At 43.5% G+C, this 18,493-nt stretch overlaps 1 protein-coding gene across 1 annotated transcript in view; it reads left to right on the top strand.

Moving 5' to 3' along the window:
* The first annotated feature begins 5,713 nt into the window (after positions 1–5,713).
* OSBPL11 (oxysterol binding protein like 11) overlaps positions 5,714–18,493 on the top strand; it is a 71,707-nt gene continuing 58,927 nt past the window's right edge. Inside the window, exon 1 of the mRNA XM_007985536.3 lies at positions 5,714–5,967. Coding sequence (XP_007983727.2) covers positions 5,792–5,967 — 176 coding nt within the window. The 5' untranslated portion in view covers positions 5,714–5,791. The remainder of the gene's footprint in view (positions 5,968–18,493) is intronic.

Raw genomic sequence — 18,493 nt, 5'->3', positions numbered from 1 at the left:
AACAGTTGCTGAACACTTAGCTCACCATGTGTCAGACAGGAGTCTAAGTGCTTTGAATGACATGAGTCATTTCATTTAATGCTGACAACACCTCAAAGAGAGAGACTAGCTTGGCTGCCATAGCAAAATACCATAGATTGGGTGGCTTAAACAACAGCAATTTATTTTTTCACAGTTCTGGAGGCTGATAGTCCAAGGTCAAGATACCAGCAAGGTCAGTTTCTGATGAGGGCTCTTTTCCTAGATTGCAGGTAGCTGTCTTCTCCAAGTGCCCTCACATGGCAGGTGTGGTGGGGGCTGGGGCACAGTACATGCTAGCTTTCTGGTGTCTCCTCTTACAAGGGGACTAATCCAATCTTTAGGACCTCATCAAAACATGTCTCCCAAAGGCCCCATCTCCAAATACCATTGCATAGAAGTTAGGCCTTCATTGTAGGAATTTGGGGAGTAACACAGTTATTCCTATTGTATAGGTGATGAAACAGGAACAAAGAGGTGAGTTAACTTGCCTAAGGTCACAGGGAGTGGAATCTGTGTGTCAGTCTGATAGAAGAGACCGTGATCTTGACCACTACGCATACACAGCTTCTCTCCATGGGCAGGACACCCTCAACTCTTACCCAGCTAGACTGGTAGGGAAGGAACAAAGATGAAGTGCACATCCTTCTTTGATGGCTTTCAAAAAAGTACATTTCTTTACCTTCCCTATTCAAATAGTATGTCCTCTTCTCTCTTCAGACGCTGAATGGAACAGTCAAACTCAGATCCTATTGTAAAACATCTTTTTAAAAAGTTTCAGTTTTAAAGCAAAACAAAACATCTATCCTACCAACTCCCATGACCATGACTCCAAGAGCATTATATAACCTTCTGATAATAATTTTGTTTATCTTGCTGAGTTTCTTACACAGATTGTGCTGACACTCAAACCTGAGTGCTCTAGACTGTATTTTTTTTTTTTTTTTTTTTTTTTTGAGACAGAGTCTTGTTCTGTCATCCAGGCTGGAGTACACTGGTGTGATCTCAGTTCACTGCAGCCTCAACCTCCCAGGCTCAAGCGATCCTCCCACCTCAGCCTCCCAAGTAGCTGGGACTGCAGGCATGCACCACCACGCTCAGCTCATTTTTGTATTTTTACTAGAAATGAGTTTTGCCAGTTGCCCAGTCTGCTCTGAAACTTCTGAGCTCAAATGATCTGCCCTCCTCGGCCTCCCAAAGTGCTGGGATTACAGGTGTGAGCCACTGCACCCGGCCAAGACTGTATTTGTCATTATTAATTGATAGCTCCTTTTCCAGTTGCTACATTAGTCTGCTGTCAGCTTGGTTAGCATGAGGCAGTCTCCACGTCTCATTTCTACTCGGAGCAAAATAGCCTTCATACCATTTTTTCTTGGACAGAAGAATGGATTTATTCTATTAATAATGAAAGGTCTTTGAATGATTCTGAGTTTTAAAGGGGGCCAGATTTGTGATGGGTAACATGTGTAGCACAGACTGGAAGTGGAGAGCCCTGTAGGAACATTACTGCACTATTGTAACTGCACAATGGGTTGGTTCATCTTGCCCGCTGCCTAGACAGAGCCGATTTATCAAGATAGAAGAATTGCAATGGAGAAAGAGGAATTCACGCAGAGCTGGCTGTGCTGGAGACCAGAGTTTTGTTATTACTCAGATCGGTCTCCCTGAGCAAATTTAGGCATCAGAGTTTTTGGCAGGTAGAGGCTTGGGAAGTGAGGGATGCTGATTGGTAAGGTTGGAGATGGAATCACAGGGGGTGGCAGTGAGTTTTTCTGGCTGTTTTCTATTCTTGGGTGGAACAGCAGAACTGGTTGAGCCAGATTACCAGTCTGGGTAGTGTCAGCTGATCCATCGAGTGCAGGGTCTGCAAAATATCTCAAGCACTCATCTTAGGTTTTACAATAGTGGTGTACCCCCAGGAGCATTCTGGGGAGGTTCAGACTCTTGAAGCCAGAGTCTGCATGACCCCTAAGCTGTAATTTATTTGTTTCTTATCTTTTTTTTTTTTTTTTTTTTCGAGACAGAGTTTCGCTCTTGTTGCCCAGGCTGGAGTGCAATGGCGCAATCTCAGCTCACCGCAACCTCTGCCTCCCGGGTCCAAGCGATTCTCCTGCCTCAGCCTCCTGACTAGCTGGGATTACAGACATGAGCCACCACACCTGGCTAATTTTGTATTTTTAGTAGAGATGGGGTTTCACCATGTTGGTCAGGCTGGTCTCAAACTCCCGACCTCAGGTGATCCACTCGCCTCGGCCTCCCAAAGTGCTGGGATTACAGGCATGAGCCACCACACCCGGCCAGTAATTTCTAATTTCGTAGCTAATTTATTAGTCCTGCAAAGGCAGACTGGTCCCCAGGCAAAAAGGGGGTGTTTTCGGGAAAGGGCTATTACCAATTTTGTTTCAGAGTCAAACCATGAACTGAATTCCTTCCTAAAGTTAGTTTGGTGTATGTCCAGGAATGAACAAGGACAGCTTAAAGGCTAGAAGCAAGATGGAGTCAGTTAGGTCTGATTTCTTTCACTGTCATTATTTCCTTAGTTATAATTTTGCAAAGGTGGTTTCACTATTGCAAATCCAGTCCATTTGCAGTACTGTAGCCTCATCCCAGACACAGACTGGATCCATTTACTTCTCTCTATTACCACTGCCACCACTCTAGTCCAAGCCGCTATCATTTCTGCCCTCATTCCCTATAATAGCCTCCTAACTAGTCTCCCTGCTTCCTCTTTTTCTCCCACTAAAATTAATTCTCCATGTGGCAGCTAGAGAATTTGTTTTTTAAAAAATAGCGTTATTACAATATAATCCAATAAATTCACCCATTTAAAGTATACAATCAAGTGAGTTTTCGTATACTTACAAGATTGTACAATCATCACTATTATCTAATTTTAGAACATTTTTATTACCCCCACCCCTAGAAAACCCCATACTCATTAGCAGTCATTTCCCATTTCTCCTTTCTCCTACCCCTAGCAACCAGTCATCTACTTTCTATACAGGTGGATTTGCCTGTTCTGGACATTTCACATAAATGGATACATACAGTATGTGACTTTTTTGCATCTTGCATCTTTCACTTAGAATCATGCTTTTTTTTCTTTTACATATTTTTGTCCCATAAGTTTTCCACTTTTATATTTATTTATGTATTTATTTAAAGAGACAGGTCTTCTATGTTGCCCAGGCTACCCTCGAATTCCTGGGCATAAGTGATTTCCCCCATCTCAGCTTCCCAAGTAGCTGGGACTACAGGTGTGCATGAGCACACCTGGCTTTCCTTTTTTTTTTTTTTTTTTTTTGAGATGGAGTCTCGCTCTGTTGCCCAGGCTGGAGTAGCACGATCTAAGCTTACTGCAACCTCTGCCTCCCAGGTTCAAGCAATTCTCCTGCCTCAGCCTCCAGAGTAGCTGGGATTACAGGTGTGTGCCACCATGCCCAGCTAATTTTTGTATTTTTAGTAGAGACGGGGTCTCGCCCTGTTGGCCAGGCTGGTCTCGAACTCCTGACCTCAGATGATCTACCTGCCTCGGCCTCCCAAAGTGCTGGGATTACAGGCGTGAAACACCGTGCCCCACATACATACCATATATTCTTTACCCATTCATCTGTTGATGGAAAAAGGCTGGTTCCATATTTATGATATTGTGATAGTACTCCAGTAAACATGTGAGCGCAGGTATCCTTTTGATATGCTGATTTCTTTCCCTTTGGATACTCAGTAGTGGGATCACTGGATTGTATGGTAGTTTTTATTTATTTATTTATTTATTTTTCTTTCTTTCTTTGAGACTGAGTCTCGCTGTAGTTGTCCAGCCTGGAGGGCAGTGGTGCGATCTCGGCTCACTGCAACCTCTGCCTCCCAGGCTCAAGTGATTCTCCTGTCTCAGCCTGTCAAGTAGCTGGGATTACAGGTATGCACTACCATGGCCGGTTAATTTTTGTATTTTTAGTTGAGAAGGGGTTTCACCATGTTGGCCAGGCTGGTCTCAAACTCCTGACCTCAAGTGATCCGCCCGCCTTGGCCTCCCAAAGTGCTGGGATTACAGGTGTGAGCCACAGTGCCCAGCCTCAAGTCATGTTATTATAAACTAAAATTAACAATTAGGAGAGACTTTAGAAATCTACCCAAGCACTGTTGTTTTACAAATCCAAAATCAAGGCCTCAACAAGGTGAAAGATTTGTCTGCCGTCCGGAAGAGTACCTAGCTCTGTTCTGAGATCTCTAATTTCCATGACAGCTTTTTTTTTTTTTTTTTTTTTTTTTTTTTTTTTTTTTTTGAGATGGAGTCTCGCTCTGTCACCCAGGCTGGAGTGCAGTGGTGCGATCTCTGCTCACTGCAAGCTCCGCCTCCTGGGTTCACACCATTCTCCCACCTCAGCCTCCCGAGTAGCTGGGACCACAGGCGCCCGCCACCACGCCGGGCTAATTTTATTTATTTTTATGTTTTACTAGAGAAGGGGTTTCACCGTGTTAGCCAGGATGGTCTCCATCTCCTAACCTCGTGATCCGCCCGCCTCGGCCTCCCAAAGTGCTGGGATTACAGGCGTGAGCCACCGCGCCCAGCCAACAGCTTCTTTTTCATTTATAATACTGATTGGCTTTACTCCATTGTCATGCTTGCGCCCCCACTCCCCCACCCCCAAGTGACTAAAACGTACAGATGTTTGCTTCGTTCTTGTACTTTCTTATTTTTGTAAGCTTTCTTTCTAAAATGCCTGGAACGGCCCCTCAAATGGAAGGCTAGGACGTGGTTAGGAAGACAGGCAGTCACACACGAGAAGGGAACTCTCTAGGTCCGCTGGCTCCTTTGTTTCTTCCTCCTTCACCGTCCGGGTTCCTCCTTCCCCTACGCCCCTCTCCCTCTCGCTTCCTTACTCGTCGCCCCGTTACCAGCCCCCAGAGGCTCCGCCCCCTTCAGGAACCAGCCGCCCTGACCCAAGATGGCGCCAGAGGCTTCGGCTATGAGGGAAGTGAGCTCACGCTACTCCGGAAGGGAAGGCGGGAAGGGAGCAGGCGGGTGGCTGACCCGCTGTGGGGCTGTGGGTGGGGCGGCGGCCGCGGCCCTGGCATTCACGCTTGGGTCTGGAGAGAGCGCGAGAGACTCACCGGCTCCCGGGAACCCAGTCGAGGGCCCGGGCCAGGGGCAAAGGAGGAAGTTGCCCTGAGTGGCTCGCCTCTGGCCCTGGGAGAGGCGGCCCCGGGAGCCGGCGTCCCGCCCCCGGCGGCCTCCTTCCCTGACCCTCCTCCCGGGCTGCGCGCGCCGGCCCAGGCTGTCTTTCGGCGGCTGCGGCGGGAACTGCCGAGCGGGCTTGACTGGACCCACTGCCTGAGGACCGGCGGAGGAGAAGAGGGAGCGCGGCGGGTCAGCCCCGAGGTTAGGCCGCGGGGGACTGCCCGTGGCGCTTCGTCCTTTTCCCGGCCGTCTTGGCCACAGAATCTGCGATCTCCCCAGGCTCCTTCTCTTTGGAGTATGTCACTTAAGTCCTCTCGCCGGATGCGTTTTCCTGCTTGCTTTTGCCGGAAAGGAGAGAGATACATGTGAAGGATCTCTGTCCTCGTTGCTTCCCCTGCCCTCTTAAAAGTTTAACTTCTGTGGTAATGTGTATCTTCCTTTTTTGGACCATTTGACAGTCCCGCCCCAGCCGCCGTGTGATTTAGCAACCGGGATCATATTCAGATAAAATCTTAAAAAAAAAAAAAATTCACCTGCAGAACTACAGAATCGTTCTTTCCCGCTCAAGAAGGGCAAGTGGACTTTGGCGTTAAGATGCAGGGGGGTGAACCAGTGTCCACAATGAAAGTCTCGGAGAGCGAAGGAAAGCTGGAGGGCCTGGCCACAGCGGTGACCCCGAACAACAAGAACAGCAGCTGTGGAGGTGGAATCAGTAGCAGCAGCAGCAGCAGCAGCAGCCGCGGTGGCAGTGCAAAAGGCTGGCAGTACAGGTATGGTCCTTTCTCCAAAATTCTTTCCTGAGGTGGAGGTAGGGGTGAATATGCCGGCGGCTGCATCCCGCAATTGTTGAAAGATAAAGTTTTTTGACTGGCTTCCAGAAGCAACTGATACATCTCGTTTGGATCTGGGACCTCGCCTAAAAGATTTAATCCATTCATTTGTTCGTTCAACAGGTATTTATGGAAGGCCTTTTGAGGAGTACAGAAATGTATCCCTGAACTTCCTGTACAATCAGAGAGTTAATGCTTCCTCTGATTTAATTCTGTACTCACTTCTGCTTTTGCCTGTGTTGCAATTTATTTACAAGCCAGCTTTCTCTCTGATAGACCGCGAGGGCAGGAACTGTTTAACTCAGCTTTCTCGAGAGGCTAGCAAATACTGGTGCTCAAAACTTGCTTGTCCAGAGATTGGAGTAACTGAATCAGAAAGATTCTTGCCCTGAAGGTATTTGTGACTTGGAAAGGGGAATGTACAAAAATAATTTGAATACAAGGACAAAGGTAGACATCCTAATGCCTCTGATAAACTAAACCTGAGCCTGGAGATGTTCAGTTTGCGTTGCTCAGACCACTTCAGTGCTCTCTGTGTTGATGAGAAAGTCTGCGTTTGTTAATTTTCACTAATATGAATGAACAACTTAAGGAACGGGAGGAGAGTCCTGGAGAGGCAACAAGTTTTGTTTTTGTTTTTTAATACATGAAGTGTAGGGAGAAAGAACTATCCAGAACCTTAAGAATGAATGAAACAAACCAGTACATCCCATCGTATTGGAACTAAAGGGATGAATTCTTAAGTTCTGATTGACTCCTGTGTGCCTCACTGTAGTAGTCCTTTTTAGCCTTTGTGCTTATTTGTGCTTGTGAAATTTTTGTGAGACTTGGAAGGGGCTAAAGCCAAGATTTTGTGAGGGATACACATTTATCATGAATAATATTCATATGTATGAGATATGCATAACTATATTAATATACAGAAGTGTAGAAGATTATAACTTTTTTTTTTTTTTTTTTTGAGACAGAGTCTGGCTCTGTCACTCAGGCTGGAGTGTGGTGGCGCAATCTCGGCATACTACCACATCCACCTCCCGGGTTCAAGCGATTCTCGTGTCTCAGCCTCCCGAGTAGCTGGGATTACAGGCGTGCGCCATCACACCTGGCTAATTTTTGTATTTTTAGTAGAGATGGGGTTTCACCATGTTGGCCAGGCTGGTCTCTAACTCCTGAGCTCAAGTGCTCAGCCCTCCTCTGCTTCCCAAAGTGCCAGGATTACAGGCTTGAGCCACCGCACCTGGCCAGAAGATAACTTTTTATTGGTAAGTGACTGTAGGATAAGAAGATATATTCAGTTACTTTGAGATGTCTAGGCTCACTTTTGGAATCAGCATGATCTTTTGTGTGTGTGTGACCCATGACAGGGGCCGCAAGTCCCTGTCCGTGGCGCTTCGTCCTGACCCGCCATGAGGCTGTGGGTGGGATGGCGGCTGCGGCCCTGGCATTCACGCTTGGGTCTGAAGAGAGCTCGAGAGACCCCAAAATACAAAAATTAACCGGACATGGTGGTGCGTGCCTGTAAATCCCAGCTACTTGAGATGCTGAGACAGGAGAATCACTTGAGCCCGGGAGGCAGAGGTTGCAGACTGATCATATAAGATGATCGATTACTTGGCAGATATATTTTGATAGCACTTAAGGAAGCAAGATAAAGTAAAATTCCTAGTAGTCAGAGGTCAGTCTTCTGATATTCAAACTCTGAAACCCAGCCTCAATTAAATTGAAAAGTGAAACAGACTTCTTAGCAGTGGGGAGAGTTGTCGTAAAGCCATGCACTTTAGTAATATACTTTCATCTAGACCCCCATTATTCCTTAATCCCTTACTTAGGGCATTATTATTATTATTATTGTTATTATTTTGAGACAGAGTCTCTGTCGCCCAGGCTGGAGTGCCACTGCACTATTCTTGGCTTATTGCAACCTCCACCTCCCAGGTTCAAGTGATTCTCATGCCTCGGCCTCCCAAGTAGCTGGGGTTATAGGTGCTTGCCACTATGCCCATCTAATTTTGGTTTTTTTTTTTTTTTTTGAGACGGAGTCTCGCTCTGTCGCCCAGGCTGGAGTGCAGTGGCCGGATCTCAGCTCACTCCAAGCTCTGCCTCCCGGGTTCATGCCATTCTCCTGCCTCAGCCTCCCGAGTAGCTGGGACTACAGGCGCCCGCCACCTCGCCCGGCTAGTTTTTTTGTAGTTTTAGTAGAGACAGGGTTTCACCGTGTTAGCCAGGATGGTCTCGATCTTCTGAACTCGTGATCCGCCCGTCTCGGCCTCCCAAAGTGCTGGGATTACAGGCTTGAGCCACTGCGCCCGGCCGCTAATTTTGGTATTTTTAGTAGAGATGAGGTTTCGCCATGTTGGTCAGGCTGATTTTGAATTCCTGGCCTCAAGGGGTCTCTGCCCCTCTTGGCTTCCCAAAGTGTTGGGATTAGGGTGTGATCCACCACACCTGGCCTTTAGGGCATTATTTAACGGTTATATAATTTTTTATTTTTTTAAATAAATATGGTGAGATGAGGTCTCACCATATTGCCCAGGCTGGTTTTGAACTCCTGGACTGAAGCGATTCTCCCGTCTCAGCCTCCCAAAGTGCTGGGATTACAGGTTTGAGCAACTGCACCTGGCCATATAATTTTCATACTGGAATCTGTTGGAAACACCAATAAGAAAGGTTATTAGGGGAAATGTAGCAGAGGAATGGCAACTGACAATGTAGGGCATTCAAGGAAGATTTGAAAAATTAACGTGTAGACTCAGGTATATTACTTCCTAGAACAATAATCATAGTCATAATGACCTTAAGTTGTCCAGGAAAGCACACTCTGTTTAAGAGGCAGAGAACTGTATGATATAGTGGTGAACAGTTTAAATAAAATAGCTTAAATTTTAAAAAAACTGCTCAAGTGTCTGGAAAATTCAGTTATGTAGAACTCTTCCCAAATAATGAAGATAAATAAGGCATGACTGCATTTACATCCCAATATATGTTTTTATTTTAATGTGGGTTGTCCAAGGCTGACCTTCAATGTGGCTTTCAATCTGATTTATCCGTTTGTCTTCTAGGACATTGATAAAGCAGTTTTCCCTATTGTCCTGTGTTACTTCCTCTTCCTGGTTTTTTCACTTGAGACTCAGTCCCTAGACTTTATTTATTTATTTATTTATTTATTTGAGACAGAGTCTTGCTGTTTCGCCCAGGCTGGAGTAAAGTTGCGTGATCTCGGCTCACTGCAACCTCCGCCTCCTGGGTTCAAGCAATTCTCCTGCCTCAGCCTCCTGAGTAGCTGAGATTACAGGCACCTGCCACCACGACCAGCTAATTTTTGTATTTTTAGTAGAGATAGGGTTTCACCATGTTGGCCAGGCTGGTCTCGAACCGCTGATCTCAGGTGATCCACCTACCCTAGCCTCCTAAAGTGCTAGAAGAATTAAAGGCGTGAGCCACTGCGCCTGGCCTTCAGTCCCTAGACTTTAAAAACAAAACAGCAATAACAAGAACTAAACTAATCTTTTCTTCTTGAAAGCAGTTTATACTTACTGCCTCCATTTCCTTCTCATTTATTGCCCAACCCATGGCAATTGGCCCTATTCTCACCAAAGAATATGAGTGAATAGCGTTTTTAGTATCTTTTTTTTTTTTTTTTTTTTTTTGAGGCAGAGTCTTGCTCTGTCGCCTAGGCTGGAGTGCAGTGGCCCCATCTTGGCTCACTGCAAGCTCCGCTTCCAAGGTTCACACCATTCTCCTGCCTCAGCCTCCCGATTAGCTGGGACTACAGGCGCCAACCACCACGCCTGGCTAATTTTTTGTATTTTTAGTAGAGGCAGGGTTTCACTGTGTTAGCCAGGATGGTCTCCATCTCCTGACCTCAAGATCCACCCACCTCGGCCTCCCAAAGTGCTGGGATTACAGGTGTGAGCCACCGCGCCCGGCCTGTTTTTAGTATCTTAATCCAACTTATTACTCTATAAGTATATGCTGTTAGAATTATTTTAATTTTGGTCCGGTGCGGTGGCTCACATCTATAATCCCAGCACTTTGGGAGGCCAAAGCGGTGGATCACCTAAGGTCAGGAGTTGGAGACCATCCTGGCCAACATGGTGAAACCCGTCTCTACTAAAATTACAAAAAAGTTAGCCAGGCATAATAGTGGGCGCCTGTAATCCCAGCTACTTGGGAGGCTGAAGCAGGAGAATCACTTGAACCCGCGAGGCAGTACGGTGAGCTGAGATCATGCCACTGCACTCCAGCCTGGGTGACAGAGCGAGACTCTACCTCAAAAAAAAAGAAGGAATTATTTTAACTTTTTTGTTTTTGAGATGGAGTCTTTGTCACCTGGGCTGGAGTGCGGTGGCATGATCTCGGCTCACTGCAACCTCTGCCTCCCGGCTTGAACTCCTGACCTCAGGTTATCCACCTGCCTCGGCCTCCCAGAGTGCTGGGATTATAGATGTGAGCCACCGTGCCTGGCCAATATTTTTATTTTTAAATTGAAACAGGATCTCGCTATGTTGACCAGGCTGGTCTTGAACTCCTGGCTCAGGCAATCTTCTTGCCTTGGCCTCCCAAAGTGCTGGGATTACAGTCCTCAACCAGTGTGCCCAGCTCTTTTTACTTTGTAAACCAAAAGTATCTGAGACATGTCTGAACAATTTAGAAAGTTTATTTTTGCCAAGGTTAAAGACAGGCCTGTGACACAGCCTCAGGAGGTCCTCATGACATGTGCCCAAGGTAGTCCAAAACAACTTGCTTTTATACAGTGTAGGGAGACATAATGGATCAATCGAATACGTGTAAGATTTACACTGGTTAGATCCGGAAGGGAGGGACAACTTGAGGGTTGGGGGGACTTCCAGGTGATAGATAGATTTTGATTGGCAATTGGTTGGAAGAGTTATCAATAGAAAGGAATGACTGGGTTATGATAAGGGATTATGGAGACCTAGGTTTTATCACACAGATGAAGCCTCCGAGTAGCAGGTTTTAGAGAGAATAGACTGTAAATGTTTCTTATCAGACTTAAGGTCTGTGTTGAGTGTTGATGTTAATGTTGGAGAGGTATAATGAAGTATATTCAACCCCCACTTCCTATTATGGCCTGAACCAGTGTTTCAGGTTAAAATTTAGGGTGCCATGGCCAAACGGGGAGTCTATTCAGATGGTTGCGGGGTGCCTTCGAATTTTATTTTTGGTTTACAACTTTCTTGATGATATTGTTTGCAGCACAACAGTTTTTAATTTTCATGAAGTCTAGAGTTTTTTCTTCTCGTTACAGTTTTGTGTCACATCTAAAACACGATTGTCAGGTTCAAGATGACAAAGATTTACACCTATATGTTTGTCTAGGAGTTTTGTTTTAGTGCTTTTGTTTAGGTTTCTAATGCATTTTTAGTTCATTTTTCCTTATGATCATTTTTGTTTTCTTTTGTGAAATATCTGCGTATGTGTTTTTTATACATTTCCTATTAGGTCTTAATATTTTTCTTTTTAATATGCTTGAGATCTCTTATTAAAATGTCAATTAACATTAAATATCAATATTCCTTTAAAAATATTTTGATTTTTCTTCTTTTGAATAGGTAAAGGGATGTGTATATACAATGAAACATTTCCCTTACATACTTTTCCCAGCCACTCTGTTTCCTTCTCTGGAAACTCTTTTACTGATTTCTTGACTGTAATTCCAGAGAAATTGATATTAGTTCTTTATTTAATTAACATGTGATGACATGCAATGTATTTTAATTTTGTATAAATTCTTTGCTATACTTACTACAAAGATTTCGCTAGTCCTCAGATTTTAATTTCATATTTTGACATACAGAAAACTTTTAAGTCAGACCTCTTATTCCTCTTTTCCATCCATTTCTAATTATAAAAAGTAACTTTTATAAATACTTGGTTTTGGCTGGCACTGTCACTCACCCAAAGTGTTGATCCTTAGCACTTTGGGACGCTGAGGTGGGATCACTTGAGCCCAGCAGTTTGAGACCAGCCTGGGCAACATAGAGAGACCCCATCTCTACAGAAAATTTAAAACTTAGCCAGGCCATGGTGGCATGCCTACTCAGGAGGCTGAAGTGGTGGGAGGATTGCTTGAGTTCTAGGCTTCAGTGAGTTGTGATTGTGCCACTGCGCTCCAGCCTGGGTGACAAGACCTGGTAGCAAGACCCTATCTCAAAAATAATTAAGTAAATAAATAGTCGTTTTCATTAAGTTTTAAAAGTTGACAGTTTTACAATTTAACTTTTTTTTTTTTTTTTGAGACAGGGTCTCACTCTGTCTCCCAGGGTTGAGTGTAGTGGCTCCATCATAGCTCACTGCACCCTCGAACTGCTAGGCATAAATGATCTTCCTATTCAGCCTCTGGAATAGCTGGGACTACAGGTGCACACCACCATGCCCAGCTAATTTTTAAATTGTTTTCTAGAGACAGGATCTTGCGATATTGCCCAGGCTCATATTTAACTTTTTAATCTATCTGGAATTTATTTTGAAATACAGTGTGAGATAATGTATCTACTACTGCATTACAAATTACCCCCAAATTTAATATATTAAAACAGCAACATTTATTATTTCATAGTGTCTTTGGGTCAGGAATCTCAGTGCAGCTTATCTGGGTCTTCTGGCTCTGAGTCTTTCTTAAGGCTGAACTGGGAAGGATCCATTTCCTAGCTTATTCATGAGACTCTTGGTGCAGTTCAGTTCCTTACGGCCCATTGGACAAATAACTCAGTTCCTCATGAACTGATGGCCAGAGGCCTCCTTTGGTCACTGGCCACATAGGCTTCTTTGCAGAGCATCTTACAACTTGGGAGCTTGTTTCTTGAGAGTGAGGAAGTAAGAGTACTAGAGAGTGCTAGCTGGAGAGAAGTTACAGTCTTTTGTAACCTAAGCGCTGAGGTGAATTCACATCACTTTTCACTGTTCTTCAGAAGCAAGTCCCACACAAGGGTGTGAGAATACCAGCAGGTGGGGATTATTGGGATTCATGCCAGAAAATGCCTAGACAGTTAATATAATAGACTCAAGATTGTAAAGACTAGAGGGGGAAACAGATTTTGGGAGTCAAATTATGCATCTGATTTTAGGTGTGTCCAGCTAAAGTTGCCAGAATGTTTAAGTGTCTTATCTAGCCAATCCTCAGAGATATGGGGTATTGGAAATGTAGATAATTGTCTTTATAGTATCCACAATGTTTTCACATCTGTTACCATATTTAATTCTCACAACTCTGGAGGAAGATAGAGCAGTATTATCCCTATTTTACAGTTGAGGAAAACCTAAGTCTAAATGATAATATAGACTTAGATTACATGAAGTTATATATTGCATGTAGCTAAGGTTACACAGCTAGTAAGTGAAAGAACTTTTATTTCTAGATAGATTTTACACAGAGGTATTAAAAGTCGATAAACTCTTTAAAAGGAATGAATAATTATTGATAATAACTAGTTTGGTACATGGTTGGTTTTATGGTTTACTCATGTCCTAACTTACATAGTAAATATTTTTGAGCCTCTACTATGTCTGAAGCACTCTTTTTAGTTAATGCTGAATTAATGTGCACACCCAAAACAATGAAAGAAGGAATTCTAAGGCTAATTTTGGGAGGATCATCAAAATAATCAGGAAAAGGAAGGGCGTCAGTGGCATTTGCAAAATAATCTCATGAAGACCTTTTGAAAAAAAAAACTTTTTTGAGACAGTCTTGCCCTCTTGCACAGGCTGGAGTGTGGTGGCAGATCTTAGCTCACTGCAACCTCTGCCTCCCAGGTTCAAGTCCAAGCAATTCTCCTGCCTCAGCTTCCCAAGTAGCTGGGATCACAGGTGCTTGCCACCACACCCGGCTAATTTTTGTATTTTTAGTAGAGATGAAGTTTCACCATGTTGGCCAGGCTGGTCTCAAACTCCAGACCTCAAATGATCTGCCCACCTCGGCCTCCCAAAGTGCTAGGATTACAGGCATGAGCCACCATGCCCAGCCCTTTTGAAAAATTAAACATTAGAACTTAATTTATTAGATTAGCCTTAAATTTTCTTGTTTCCAGAGTAATTTATATTCATACAATGTGCACTTTCTCTCCCATTTATAGAGAAGATAGATTTCCCCATTCTGGGTCTTTCCTTCCTTTTTCATAGTGAATATTCACACTTTATAAAATGTGCATGTTTTCATTATTTTTGTGTTCTTCATGTCAGCTTGTAGAGAAATTCAGAAGTCTGCAACTATGCCACATGCTTTTTAGAGGGCAGAAGAGAACTATTCAAAAGAGGAACTGAAAGACAAACCAGGGTGTTTGATGGGCCTGCTTTTTTTGAATTTTGAGCTCCTCACTGGCTAACCATATTAACAGATAAATCTATTTTCCTCCTTAGCAAACAGTTATACTTTTCAGTAAATGTGTAAAAGTCTGCAAATGTGTAGTATAGAAATAATTTTTATGGTCAGACCACAATAATTTTGTGGTTTCTTCCACTGTCAATACTATTATAAGGAAAAGTGCCTGTTTGCGGATGGGAAAAGGAGATTGGCCTAAATATAAATGAATGTTCACTGTCTTAGAGGTTTTACCTCTTTTGAGTTGATTTGAAGAAAAAGTCATAAATGTCTGCTTTTTTTTTTCTCTCTGCAGGGGTTAAAGGAAAATTGATACATATTTCTATACTCTAGTTTTTGTTTTCTGTATCTGAAATCTGCTATAGATGCTGGTAAAAACAAGATAAAGATGATTGTAGTCATGTAACTGGAAATTATAAAACATTGTTCCAAAATCTAGTTAGAAGTATACCAAGTCTTGAGGAGCAAGATTTGGTTTATTAATAATGTGCTGTGATTTCTTAGTTTCCTTACATTTTTGCAGTACGTATCTTTTGTGTGTGTGTGTGTGTGTGTGTGTGTGTGTGTGTGTGTGTGTGTGTGAGAGATGGAGTTTCGCTCTTGTTGCCCAGGCTAGAGTGCAATGGCACGATCTTGGCTAGGCGTGATCTTGGCTCACCACAACCTCCGCCTCCTGGGTTCAAGCAATTCTTGTTCCTCAATTTCCCGAGCAGCTGGGACTACAGGCATGCCGCCTGGCTAATTCCTGTATTTTTGGTAGAGACGGGATTCCACCATGTTGGCCAGTCTGGTTTCAAACTCCTGACCTCAGGTGATCTGCCTTCCTAGGCCTCTCAAAGTGCTGGGTTTACAGGCGTGAGCCACCGCGCCCAGCTTTGTCTACGTTTCTAATCGTTCGTTGTAGATGGGATACCTGGAAGTGAAATTCTAGGGCCAAAGAGTGCTAACATTGTTAAGACTCTTGGCAGGAGCGAGGACCCCTCAGTTGACTTTATACTTTTTGTTATAGAATAAGATACAGTTAGACTTTGTTTGTGATTTGAGTATACAGTCTGCGAGTTGAATTTTTTTTTTTTTTTTTTTTTGAGACGGAGTCTCGCTGTGTCGCTCAGGCTGGAGTGCAGTGGCCGGATCTCAGCTCACTGCAAGCTCCACCTCCCAGGTTCACGCCATTCTCCTGCCTCAGCCTCCTGAGTAACTGGGAGTACAGGCGCCCGCCACCTCGCCCGGCTAGTTTTTTGTATTTTTTAGTAGAGACGGGGTTTCACCGGATTAGCCAGCATGGTTTCAATCTCCTGACCTCGTGATCCTCCCGTCTCGGCCTCCCAAAGTGCTGGGATTACAGGCTTGAGCCACCGCGCCCGGCTGCAAGTTGAATTTTTTGGGGGGGAGGTGGGCAGGCTACTGAGAATTGCCTCATGGCTTCATAGAAAAATTGTTTCTCTCTTCCCATTGCTTAATTCATTCAGCAAATAAACACTTATATCCCAGGCTATACGCTAGCTGTTGCAAGGAATATCTCTTAATGTCATTAGCCTTTTCCCCAGCTAAGCAAACCATTCCCCACTTCTTGCTATTTGTTATCCAGAGAACGGACCAAAGTGCTAAGCCTTTTGGGAGGTTACTTTTTGCCTAGTTGAAAGTATGGATTTTGACATGCGACTTGCCTGGTACCTCATATTTACTGACTACAAGTTGCGTAAATTCCTGCCTGTAGTTAAATACCTTAAGGTATTGCTATTTGGGTTTTCCAGAAAAATAGAACCAATAGGTAGATATATAGAGAGAGATATTATGAGGAATTGGCTCATATGACTATGGAGCCTGAGAAATCCCATAGCTCTGTTGTCTACAAGCTGGAGAACCTCTTGACATTATTGTCAACCTCTGATGTCACTTCCAGCTGGCTCTGCCCTCATCATTCCATTAAATTGTTATCTCTTGCTTGTAAGTCTAATGAGTCTTCTCAGTCTTTGTCATATCTTACTTTATCAGTAGCACTGAACTTTTATTAATTTTTTGTTTTCTATTTTTTTTTTTTTTTGAGACAGGGTCTCACTTTGATGCCCAGCCTGGAGTGCAGTGGCAGGATCTTGGCTCAGTGCAACCTCCGCCTCCAAGGTTCAAGCGATTCTCCTTCCTCAGCCTCCCGAGTAGCTGGGACTACAGGCATGCACCACCATGCCCAGCTAGTTTTTGTATTTTTAGTGTCTTGAACTCCTGACCTCAAGTAATCCACCCATCTCAGCCTCCCAAAGTGCTGGGATTACAGGCATGAGCCACCGTGCCTGGCCTGAGACAGGGTCTTGCTGTGTTTCCCAGGCTGGAGTGCAATGGCATGATTGCAGTTCACTGCAGCCTCAACTTCCTGGGCTCAAGCAATCCTCCCATCTCAGTGTCCTGAGTAGCTGGGATTACAGGTGTGTGCCACCCTGCCTAGCTAATTTTTAATTTTTTTTGTAGGAACAGGATCTCACTGTGATCCCCAGGCTAGTCTCAAACTCCTGGTTCAAGTGATCCTCCCAAAGTGCTGGGATTACAGGTGTGAGCCAAGGTACCTGTCCACTGAATATTCTTGACCACAGACTTATCTTGAAACACTTTCTCTTGTTTCTGTCTTTCCATACTGCTAGTTTTCTTCTCACTACTCAGTTGCTCCTTATCTCTTCTCTGTATTCCCCTTGCCCTTAAAACTTTTCGTTAGAGATCTCTCTTGGGCCCTGTCCCATCTCTTGCCCTTTCGTAATATTTCCTGGGTGACCTTATTTACTGCTCTAACTTCAGATACCAGTTATATGCTTATATGCTGATGACTACCAAGCCCTAATCATGCCGCCTTACTGGATATCTCCTTGTATAGTCCTGCAGGTTCATTAAATTTAACATCTTAAATTGGATCAAATCCAAAACTTCTCTGTGATCCTTATCGACCCAGTTATTCCAGCTGGAAATCTGAGTGTTGCCCTTGTCCTTTTCTCTCACCTTCATTCTTTCTGTCTCAGTTCACATCTAATTAGTCATCAGATCTAGTCATTGCAGCCTTCTCACTCACTACTGAAACCTGTGTATTTGTTTAATGCCTTTTTTATATGTATGGCAGCTGAAAATGTAGTCCCAGTAGCAGAAACCCATGTTACTGTCTTTTTCTTCAAGGAGACATATTTCTCTTAGATTAGATTATAGATTTGAGATGGAGAGCTATTAGTTATTGCCTTTTTGATTTTCTTATGCTTTTCAATGTTTTTTCAGAGTGCTATGTTTTAGTAGGTATTCAGTAATTGTTTTGAGTTGAAAGGATTTGAAACTGTTTAAAAGGTAGCTTAATTTAAAAACCTTTTATATATCTTAAGTCTCATAAAGAAAGGTTAAGAAATAAGTATGTTGCTGGGCACAGTGGCTCACGCCTATAATCCTAGCACTTTGGGAGGCTGAAGCGGGCTGATCACGAAGTCAGGAGTTTGAGACCATCCTGACCAATATGGTGAAACCCCATCTCTACTAAAAATAGAAAAATTAGCCAAGCGTGGTGGCACGCACCTGTAATCTCAGCTACTTGGGAGGCCGAGGCAGGAGGATTGCTTGAACCTGGCAGGCGGAGGTTGTAGTGAGCCGAGATTGCACCACTGCACTCCAGCCTGGGCAACAGAGCGAGACTCCATCTCAAAAAAAAAAAAAAAAAAAAGGAGAAGTAAGTATGTTTTAGTAATGGAGATTAAAGAATTGAAGCAGTTATCATTAAGATGTTTAAGAGAAAACGAGTATCAAACTAAATATAATAAAGACACTTGACAAAGTTTAATCAGTTATTTTTATAGACTATCAGCTTTCACTACTAATCCCAATTAAATGTTAACAAGTTTAAAAGATGAGAAATATACCCAGTTTCTTGAACAGTGAAGTTTTTGGAGGACTGAAGAAGAAATTAACTTTCTTATAGCTTATTTTTCAGGGTATTAGTGTGTTTTGGACCATCACTTCTATTTTATAGAACACAGAATAGTATAATATAATCAGATATGTGGTATGTTCCCACTTCAATAGCTAGATTTTATTCATATTGACACACATGAAAAATACTCTATAAAATTTGCACATTTTATTTTATTTATTGTTTTAGAGACGGGGTGG

Source organism: Chlorocebus sabaeus, chromosome 22 (genome assembly GCF_047675955.1).
Source record: "Chlorocebus sabaeus isolate Y175 chromosome 22, mChlSab1.0.hap1, whole genome shotgun sequence".
Lineage (NCBI taxonomy): Eukaryota > Metazoa > Chordata > Mammalia > Primates > Cercopithecidae > Chlorocebus > Chlorocebus sabaeus.
This window is presented reverse-complemented; position numbering and strand designations above follow the sequence as displayed.